This window comes from Ixodes scapularis, unplaced genomic scaffold, assembly GCF_016920785.2.
Source record: "Ixodes scapularis isolate PalLabHiFi unplaced genomic scaffold, ASM1692078v2 PGA_scaffold11__112_contigs__length_91849675, whole genome shotgun sequence".
NCBI classification, from domain to species: Eukaryota; Metazoa; Arthropoda; class Arachnida; order Ixodida; family Ixodidae; genus Ixodes; species Ixodes scapularis.
Genome location: NW_024609837.1, coordinates 57634184 through 57644941, shown reverse-complemented (window position 1 = coordinate 57644941; position 10758 = coordinate 57634184). Strand labels below are relative to the sequence as shown.

General features: G+C 43.7%; 1 protein-coding gene across 1 annotated transcript; it reads left to right on the top strand.

Moving 5' to 3' along the window:
• The first annotated feature begins 63 nt into the window (after positions 1–63).
• LOC120847837 (6-pyruvoyl tetrahydrobiopterin synthase) lies at positions 64–7801 on the top strand. Its single transcript, XM_040219738.2, has 6 exons — positions 64–186; positions 352–431; positions 522–544; positions 2217–2273; positions 4592–4662; positions 6384–7801. Exons 1-6 carry the CDS (start codon positions 98–100, stop codon positions 6520–6522), a joined length of 459 nt encoding a protein of 152 aa, XP_040075672.2. The 5' UTR covers positions 64–97; the 3' UTR covers positions 6523–7801.
• The last annotated feature ends 2957 nt before the right edge of the window (positions 7802–10758 follow it).

The following is a 10758-nucleotide window of genomic DNA, read 5'->3' as shown; positions in this document are numbered from 1 at the left end:
TAGTCAAATGTACGAGCTCAAGACCGTTATAATCGTTCATGACGTCATGTGTTATTACGCGACGTCCAGATAAGTTTCGCTTTCGAAACACGCAAAGATGGAGGGCTGCAGAGGAAACGGATTTTCTCAACCTGTTGCATCTGTCACCCGCATCGAATGCTTCAGCGCTTGCCATCGACTTCACAGGTGTGTGCGATTTCACTTCGTACAAGTAGCACTCTTAAATGTTAGACGACTTTATCTACGAAACGCTGTTGCAACATTCCGCTTCGTATGCCAAGCTGTCCCATCGATCCACTGACGGCCCGTCGAGTCGTGAATCCTTGCATTTTTTCCTCCCTTCCACTTCAGCCCCAGCCTTTCGGACGGGGAGAACGCTCAAGTGTACGGCAAGTGCAACAACCCAAACGGCCATGGCCACAACTATAAATGTAAGATTATCAGTTTCTTGACATTTTGTGTTATCCACCCCAAAAGATGATAATAATGATGATAGAGCTGTGCTTTACTCTCTCCTCCAGTGGAAGTCACGGTGCGCGGTCCGGTAAGTGATTTTCCATCTATATTAGCCTATATCGTGGATTCTTAGTCAACGCCGATCAGTCAACGTTCATCCCAGTTTAAATGCACAAAATAAAAGCGGCGAAAAAAAAAGTTTTACCGATTGTTTGACGGGCTTCACCTAGTCAGCAGGGAGATTAGGTACAAAAGGAGGGGAAAAAAAAAACAAAACAATAAATGTATTAAAAAGTTTTTTTTTTTTTTAATTGATGTGTGATGATTTAAATTGTATAATCTCTTTTAAAAAGAAAAGAACTAATTATCTGTTGATATCTTTTTAAAGCATGCAATAAATTTTAGACGTCAAATAAGTTGCCTGTTTGGCAAATTATATATGCAGCATTTTATTTCATCGGGTGGTGTTTAAATATCAGACACTACGGTGTGTTACTCCAAATACGAAAAACATTAGCTCAATAGTATAACTAAAAAAAAAGTATAACGAAACAATTCTAGAAAAAATCATAAGGGCGAGCTGGTGAATATTAACCTTTGAACGTGAGACTGGAGGTAGAGAAGAAACATCAAAACGTAGAAGGGACAGAAAATAGACAGTACGACGTCTCAAACTCGGCTCAAGCTGAGTTATGAGACGTCGCCCTGTCTCTTTTCTGTTCCTTCTATGTTTTGATGTTTCTTCTCTACCCCAGTCTCAGGTTAATTCAACATGGTTAATTCCAGAAAGCTTCGAGAAAATTTTCCTTTCTTCAATCTGATGTTTAAATAATAATAATAATAATAATAATGCTGTTGAACACAGGTTGAAACACGCCGTTCGGGTTCACCCCTCAATACCCTCAACTCGCAGCCAGAACAGGCGGCCACGTGATTCGGTTATGGTCGTCATTGCAGCGATTGGACACGGGCTATCGATTATCACGATCCAAAAATCAAGTGCGCAAGCGATGCTCGGGTCCGATTCTACGAGCCGCATTCAATTACCGTCACTGGGGCTACTGCCGACACTGCGACCCTCACGCTACGTCACCAAGTTCTGCGAAGGAGACATTGAAAAAAAAAAACAAAAAAAAACGCTCGCTTTTTTTTTCGAAATTGCACTGCAACATTGGAGTTTCTTGGTCAGCGAGTGCCAGTATAGCTCGTGTAATGTGAAAAAACACTCCACTTGAATATATCGTTGCACCGTCCCTTTAATGATTAAAATCTTACTTCGCTGCAAAAATTAACATTCACAAAATTTCTACTTTTTCTTTTTTTTTTTATTATTATTTTTTTTTTTTTATACGAGGCACGCACGTGCACCATCCGTATTTTTCAGAGTGCTGATAGCGGCGGGTTTAGCCCCCTTGAGTGCGCTTCTTACCAAGCACCGGTGCACTGCGGTGAAGCAACAACCGCGAAAGCGAGCGCCGCCGGTGTTGCTTCTCCGCAGTGCACCGGTGCTCGGTAGGAAGCGCACTCAAGGGGGCTAGATTGCCACGATCTACGCTTCATAAAAATATGAATATTACAGTTCATCTCGAGGTTCAAACCTACTATTCGAATATTCGCACAATCCTATTAGGGATCGATAGCAGCGTATATTTGTTAGATCGATGTTAGACCCCTGCCCTACTGACCGAGCCGCTTATTATCATTATTATTATTAACCCCTGGCTTTTTTTTAATCTTTGTTGTGTTATTATATGTTTTAGGTGGATCCTGATACTGGAATGGTGATAAACATAACTGCTCTAAAAAGCAGCATACAGGTTGGTGCACAACCCTCCTCGTATACATTTATGATGCAAACTGCATGAAGATAAAAAGGGCAATTTCTGTGGAGTGTTCATTGCCCCTCTGATATGAACTCGGATAGTGGAACTATAAAACATGCAAATAGAGTGGCGACGTTGTGTGCTCTTTTGACATTTTATTCTGTAACCTTGCTTGTTTTGGCTCCAAAGAAACTGTAACATATTATCGAATCTCACCAACAAATTATGTTGACATACCTTGATAACTCATTCAGAGTGATTCTAATGTACACATGTTTATAGGGTTGGTAAAATTTTACAAGTATGCGTTTGCAAAACATTACTAACATCCTTATAAAATGTTATTATTATAGTCAGTGACAGGTTAAGAATTGAAGGAAGCTCCTCCCACCTCTTTTCACCTTAGCAGAGCGAACGCTGGAGGAGGTGACCTCTTCTCCAGCATTCGCTCTGCTAAAGGGAAAAGAGTTGGGAGGAGCTTTTCCCAAATTCTTAACCTGTCACTGAATATAGTAATATTACTCCCGTTTCTACGTCAGCACCAGGCAAGGGAACAGCTCGCCCAGGCTCAATTAGGTCGAGTTCAAGTTATTAGACAGACAAAAAATTTTCCTAAAAAAAAGTTTTAGAGCGCAGCTCTTAGGCGCCCGTTTTCGGCTTGAGCAGCATCGGCGTCGCCGTAACCAAGGTCACCCCAAGGTCACGTGACCCCCCCAAATCATGTGACCCCCGAGGTCACGTGACCCATCACAAGGTCACGTGACCCCCCAAGGTCACGTGGCCCCTTCCCAAGGTCACCTCAAGGCCACGTGACCCTCCAAGGTGACCCCCACGTGACCCACCCAAGGTCACGTGACCCCCTGAGGTCACGTGGCCCCCCTCCCCGAGGTCACGTGACCTCCCTTGAAGTCACATGACACCCCCCAAGGTCACGTGACCCCCCCCCCCCCCCCCCGAGGTTAGGTGACCCCCCGGAGCATGTTAAAGAATGAAGGGAGGAGGAGGAGAAGGGGTCTATCCTCCCTTCGGTACCCTTCCCTCCTCCTCAAGAGCTGCGCTCCAATTCGGCGTTACAGGAAGTTGTGAACGGCTTTCACTTTTTTTTTTAGTTTACACAGAAAAACTAAAAACACTAAAATGGACGAGGGACAGTCCCCCGTCCATTTCAGTATTTTTTATCCTTTGTGTGAACTATAGTCTATCCAACGCACTCTGCCATGTGTGTATTTTTTTTTTAGGTTTAGTTTAGTCCAGCATTCAATTAATACTCTGAAAAATGTGCCTTTTTTTAGCTGGAGATCCAGTGGAAGTGGCATTTAGCTCAATGTCATTTGAGCAGTGGGAAAATCAGCTAGCAACTATAGTTTGCCTGGGTTATGGTTAGGAAAGTGCAATGGGGGAGCAAATTGGCTTAAGAAGGGTGTGGGGATGAATCATACTTTTGGTCTCTAGGCTATATGGCGCAAGCTTCTGTACAGCCATTAGCATCCACCCTTTGGCTAAGAGTAATTTGGCATACCCAGATGACTGGGCCACACCAAAGCCACTAGACAAGCTATGCGGAAGATTATAATGACACATCAGCCATCTTGGTGCCTAAAAACATTGTTGCCAGCTATCTCAAGCCTTATCCGAAATCGCTGGAAATTATTTTTCATCCTCCGGCAGAGCTAAAAACAGTCCACAACGAAGCTGAACAATGTCGCCTGGGTTTTCCGGCATCCAAGCTTAAAGGGTAACTGAAAAAAAAAAAAAAAAGTGTTTTTTTAAACAGCCCATATGGGACAAGCATGTCACAAAACAAATCTTCCGCGAAGCAACAAAGTTTTTCTAGCAATATTTACGCCGCAGGACGTAAGTTAGTCGGGAGTCACAACTTCTCCACATTTGAAACTCGCGCTCTTTCGACGCGCGCGGAGTGGCTGTTATACGTCACTCCGTGACGTATAGCAGCCACTATGTGACGTGTAATACCAACTTTGTTGTGCGCGATTTAAAACGGACAAAATAGCCGCAAACTAAAATCAGTCTCACGCAACAAATATTGCTGTAAAAAATTTTGTTTGGGCGGAAAAATTGTTTTGCGACATGCTTGTCCCAATTAGGTTTAAACATACATGTTTTTTTCTTTGCAGTTACCCTTTAAGAAGCTGCATTTTCTAGTCGCAACGAATGCCAGTCGAGGCCGCTTTGCACTAGGCCCCAAAATGGCGGCACCAAGATGAAAATCTGGAATAGAGTGCCAAAGCTCATTAGTGAATCTAGGTTACCCGTTTGACCTGGACTTCCATTTCAATATTTCTCTATTTCAGCGTCAAGTGCTGGACGAACTCGATCACAAGAACCTAGACAAAGATGTGTCGCACTTCAGAAACAAAGTGAGGTAAGCCTGCAGTCACCATCACCAATGCAATGTTGAAAAGTCAAACACCACCGTCTTTTGTTGTAAAAAATATGAATACTGCAAAACTACCCAACAATAAACTAGCCAAGCTCCGAGAAGTTGGTCAGGCATGTTTGATGGCAAAAAGGTCCCAAAAACGCAAGGTCAGACATTCCGCTGCACTTGTCAGAAAAGAACCCGCTTCGTATATTAATAAAGTTATTAAAAGCGGTACAGGATGGCCCCTGGGTACCGATAGTCAAACCAACGTTATTAGATCAAGGTCATTTGACAAGTCTTCTAAAATACCTGGCGCCTTTCGCTCACTACGCTATCAACCCGCCCTATAGACAGAAGTGGTGGAACGTTGGATGCACATTGCCTGCGGTGTAAAGTGATTCTATTGTAGCTTTTATGGTGAGAAAGTTTTCACAAATGTTTGCATAAAATTAAACATGTTTACAAATCTCTGCAGCGCGAAATTAGAGCGCAGCTCTTGAAAAGGAGGAGGAGCGTACAGAGGGGAGGGTATGCCCGTCCTCCTTCCCCTACTTTCCTGCTCCTCCTCCTCCTTCCGCTCCTCCTTCTTCGCACATGACGTCAATTTTCCTGCTAAATTTAGCGGAGAAACTGAATTCGTTCATAAGTGACGTGACACCAAGTCATGTGATGTCATTTTCCCCTCTAAATTTAGCGGGGAAATTGAATTGCTGTTGCGGTCACGTGACGTCAATTTTTCCTCTACATCTAGCAGAGAAACATAATTTGTTCATGAGTGACGTGACACCAAGTCGTGCGACGTCATTTTCCCCGATAAATTTAGTGGGGAAACTGAAGTGTTGTTGAGGTCATGTGACGTCATCCCGCTGAATTTAGCGGGGAAACTGAATTGGTGTCGAGCTCACGTGACGTCGATTCTCCCGCAAAATTTAGCAGGGAAGTGAATTGCTGTTGAAGTCGCACGACGTCAAATTTTCCCGCTAAATCTAGTGGAGAAACAGAGTTCGTTCACAGGCGACGTGACACCAAGTCGTGCGACGTCATTTTCCTCGCTAAATTTAGTGGGCAATTGAATTTGTGTCGAAGTCACGCGACGCCAATTTTCCTGCTAAATTTACCGCAATTAGGCCAACGGCGCCGCTGCTCAACCTGGAAACGGGCGCCTAAGAGCTGCGCTCTAAAAAGAGCATAGTTTAAAAACAGTCCTCTGTTGTTCGCAGGAGTGGTGCCGCTGGGAGCGCTAGGATAACTACCTGCTCGCGTGCAAACAATAAAGAACAATAAGAACATTACCTCACTAAGGCCAATATTACTAGATTAGTTCAGTTGCAGAACTGCCCTTAGACGCTGCTTGCACAAGCAGTAACCCCCCCTCCGTCTGACGCGCCACCGTTTCGGGGGGGGGGGGGGGGGACGGCTGCTGTTGTAACTGCAGTGCATTCTATGGAATACATACGTTTTAAAGCACAGCATCTAGATGACGTTTCACCATACTTTATGGAACACAGTTTTGAAACGAAAATCTAGATGGCACTTCAAACGACGGGAGGACCCTTCTCAGTAGCGAGTTCCACAACTGAGCTAATCCAGTAAGGCGTTCCGTGGTTGCCAGAGTGACGTCCCAAGTTTTCCACCCACAGTGGTCAGACTAGCTTTTTGAAGTGTGGCTGCTTGCAGAAGTTCACCTCAGCATTGTGCCAAGCATTTTCATTTTCTCGCAGCACGACCGAGAACTTGGCAGTGTTCATCTGGCAGCGGCTCCGAGACGACCTCCCAGAGCAGCTTCACCTCCAAGTTCGGCTTCACGAGACAGACAAGAATGTCGTCACCTACCAGGGCCCCCATGAATGCGACCGGTGATGGACCCCGCTTGTCCATTTACCGTAAAAATACCGAGCATGCATCTATGTCACACCGAGTGCTCTAAACATTTCAAATAAGTAAAATATGTGTGAAGCGCCCACTTTAGCAAGCTTTCGAGCCCACGGAGCTAACTGAGGTGCTCCTCTGCATCGGCTGCTTCTCCGAAAAGCTAGTGCAAAGCGCACAATGTGCATATATCATTGTAATGTGGTAAAGCTCGATGCGAGGGTGCCGGTGTGAAGCAAGCTTGACAAGAGCGGTGCAGCTGCTTGAAATATTGAACCTTCCATAAGATCAATCAAGGGCCTATTGCATGCCCCTTCTGCTTTTATTTCTAACCTAACAAGAGCCCATTCCTTTTTTTCGTCATTATCTCCAACTTTTGCATGGACACTTGCTCGGTATTTTATGGTAGTCAGCTGGGGTCAACAACCAGCTTAATTGTTCCGTTTGCGATTATTCTGTGGTTTTGTATGGAGCGTCTGCCAATGGAAGAGAGCCTGTCGACATGTGGCATCCAGTTTGTGCGGCTTTTTGTGTAACCTGCAAGGCAAGCTTTTAACTACTACCGCATGTGAAAGGCAACTTCAAGGAGGAGCTTGCAGCTTGACCAAGTTCCAATCCTTGCAACGTCGATGATGGGGACAAGCAAAACTAATTACCAAAGCAAGGCCAATAACTTTACAGCCTAGAGCATACAGGGTGCGGTGCCGTCGGGACCAACCTGTGCTGTGCTGTCCTTGCGCAACGCAGCAGAGGCTGGTTGCACTCTTTCTCCACGGGGTGCGGTGCCATTGGGGCCGAGAAGCGCTCCAATTGCAAACTGAAACTTAAAAGCTCGTCAAAGTTGTGCGGTTTTTCAGAAAGCCGTAAAGTGCTGCGCGTGCCTTCTATCGTTCTGCAATTTGTTAATTTAGAGTTTTTCGATGATGCTGAGCAATTTTCTAATTGAAACCATGCCCTTAAACACAATATTAAAAAGGTTAATTATGCAAAAATAATTAACAACTTAATTATCGCAAGCTTTAATAATTTTCCTAAACGGGCCCCTGGCCCAAAACCAAAACGACACAATCCTTTTTTTTTTTGTTGCGAAGCATTGTTTTTGCTATATTGAATTTGTCCACTTTTCGTGAAACACCCTGTATACAATAAAAGAAACTAGTATTACACAAAATAAAATATGTCGAACAACGCATTAGACGAAGAAAGTAACAAAATGAGTTGCTAGGCGAGTTGGATAGACATCTTGACTTAAACAGCGCAAATAAGTTACGTAAGGAAGAGACAACAGGAAGGAAAGAGCGCCGACTCACAACTGAGGTTTTAATAATGATGTAGTGAAAGAGATGGAAGGTGTCAAGTGCTGTAATATTATTAAATTAAAGAAGGTTACAATTATAAGGGTCATATTAACGGAATGACAATTTGCAATTCTAAGTAACCCAAGTGAATATATCTACGTACAAATATTCGGATGTGATCTACAAAGTTGTCGGTGACCCAACGGTTACTGGTTGTCACAGCCAGAAAAAAAGAAGAAGAATCACAATGTCGACGGTGATCCCAAGGGCGTTGGCTTCCACAGAAATGAAAATTGAGAAGAAGGAAAAGGAATAAGAAAACAGGAAGAAAAATAATTTAGGGACTAAAATTCAAAAATTGGAGCTCTTTCGCCGTCAGAGCAATCGAAGGCGTACTTATGCAGGCTAGGCCCTTATTCGCGATCTTGCACGCCTCGTACACCTCTCTAGTCTTTTGTTCCTTAAAATGTTTAAGCACCTTAGTCTCAGAAAACCTTGGTGTGCACCCGCAATCTCTCACATGCACAGCAAGATGGCCCGCTGGCGTTGAGTTTAGTGAAAGCGCATGTTCCCTAAGTCTCACATTGATGCACCTTCCAGATTGTCCCAGATACACCTTCCCACATGACAATGGTATTTTATATATGATGCCGCTCTGACATTCCACGAACTTTCTTGCATGGTTGATTTTACATAGGTCGTGTGTATCCCACTGCTCGTTGATTTTTGGACATAATCTTTTAAGTTTGTCAGGCGCTGTGAGGAGGATAGGAACCTTAAACTTTGCGGCTACTCTTTTTAGGTTATGGGAGAGACGGTGAATGTAGGGCATTGCCACAGGTCGGATCTTTGTTCGGTTTGGACTTCCTCTTTGACGTTGTTTTAACATGCTCTCCACGATGGTGGAAATAACTGAAGTCGGGTACCCTGAAGCGCGAAGTCTCTGCAGCTGGTTGTTGAAGCTCTCTCCTGCTGTGTGGTCGCAAGACTTCCTCATAGCCGCCCCCAACGTACTGGCAACAATTCCTCTCTTGACGAGCTTAGTGTGTGCGGAGTCGAATTGCGGAAGACTTTTTTTTGTTCGTGGGGCGTACATCCAGCATACACTGTCTTCGTGGAATGTTATTTTGAGATCTAAGAATTGGAGGGACTGGTTTTCCGGCCATTCATGCGTGAACTTTAGTCCCCCGGCGTGTTCTTCGAATGTCGTTTGAACGGAATCCATGAACTGTGAATTCTGTGGAAGCCAACGCCCTTGGGATCACCGTCGACATCGTGATTCTTCTTCTTTTTTTCTGGCTGTGACAACCAGTAACCGTTGGGTCACCGAAAACTTTGTAGATCACATCTGAATATTTGTACGTAGATAGTTACTTAGAATTGCAAATTGTCATTCCGTTAATATGGCCCTTAGAAAGAGGTTAATAATTGTAACCTTCTTTAATTTAATAATATTACAGCACTTGACCCCTTCCTTCTCTTTCACTACATTATTAAAACCTCAGTTGTGAGTCAGCGCTCTTTCCTTCCTGTTGTCTCTTCCTTACGTAACTTATTTGCGCTGTTTTAGTCAAGAAGAAAGTAACCCAACAGAAGCGTGCAACACTTAAATCGTATGCATGCACGACTGATTTGACAAACATACGAAAAAGACACAAAATGCAACCTGTACAGGCAATGTTGCACGAAAAGATATGTCACAGTTGGTACATATTTAGCTGTTTGCATGCCAATATGTTCTGCCGTCTTCGAGCATGTCGTGCAGTTTCCTTTTCAAGCCATCGACGCTTTGTCAGCTCGTCAGCCATTTTGTGTCCCCAGCTGTGAGAAAAATGTGGCATGCTTCTTATCTTAGTACTGGGCAGATTCTTTAGATTTGGCTTACTCACGTGTTGGGGAAAGAGGGGCAAGTCATCCCTATACCCTTTCTCACTTTAAGGGCATTTTGTTCAAAGTCGGTGGCCACCTTTTACAAAGCTACATTTGTGCAAGTTCAAGCCGAAATAATTATGCACTGGCATTTCAAGTGGCTCGTTAACGACACGGAAGTTTATTTTGAGGTTTAATTCAAACTACATCTTTGCTGTCTGAGGATCTCAACATATATTTATTATTCGTGGTTTCTGACGCGCTATGTTTTGTGAAAACTTATTTGTCCGAGGTATGAAAGAAACATTTGACCTCCGTTCTTTTTTACAAAAGTTTTGGATCTGTTAATGTTTAGTGTGCTATTGGGCATGTATTAAATGCGAACAGTGGAGCACGTGGCCTTCGATACATGCTGCACATCTTGGAGGCAACTAGGAACTCTTAACTGAGGAATAGAGAGCGGGGCTACGAAGTTACGCACATCGGAGTAGGTGCGCACCCTCCCAGCCCCTTTCCACCCCGCAGTTTGATCAGTTCCTACCTAGTTGCCTTTACTAAATAGCACAGCATGTATTGTAGGCCAAGTGCTCCTCTGTTCGGTTCATACTCAAGTACCTTTCAATTAAGCTTTTTAAGAATGTGCTATGTTGTTCCACAAATGATGTCACTAGTACCAACCACCATTACAAAGTGCTGCAAAAGGTTTACAATATACACTTCGTTCTGAAATGCTAATATAATTTATTTTTAGTTCTGTTGCCACGCAGACGTGCAAAATTGAACTAGTAAAGAGATGCATCAAGAAAAGCGGTAGCAGATGCAAAGCCCTGTTTATTCGTCTTTCAGTAGATTGCAATAGAAAAATTCGTCATCTGGGAAAGCCTAATTGATAACTAACAACGGCCAGTGTTTTTTTTTTCTGTTTGGTCGTTCAAGAAGCACAAAAATGAACATCAGAATCCTCAAATAAAAAAAATAATTCAGAGTATTTTTGTCACTCAACGAGGCTACGGCAACATTTCAAAATCAAAGTGCAGCAAGCCCATCCCACAGCAGGGAA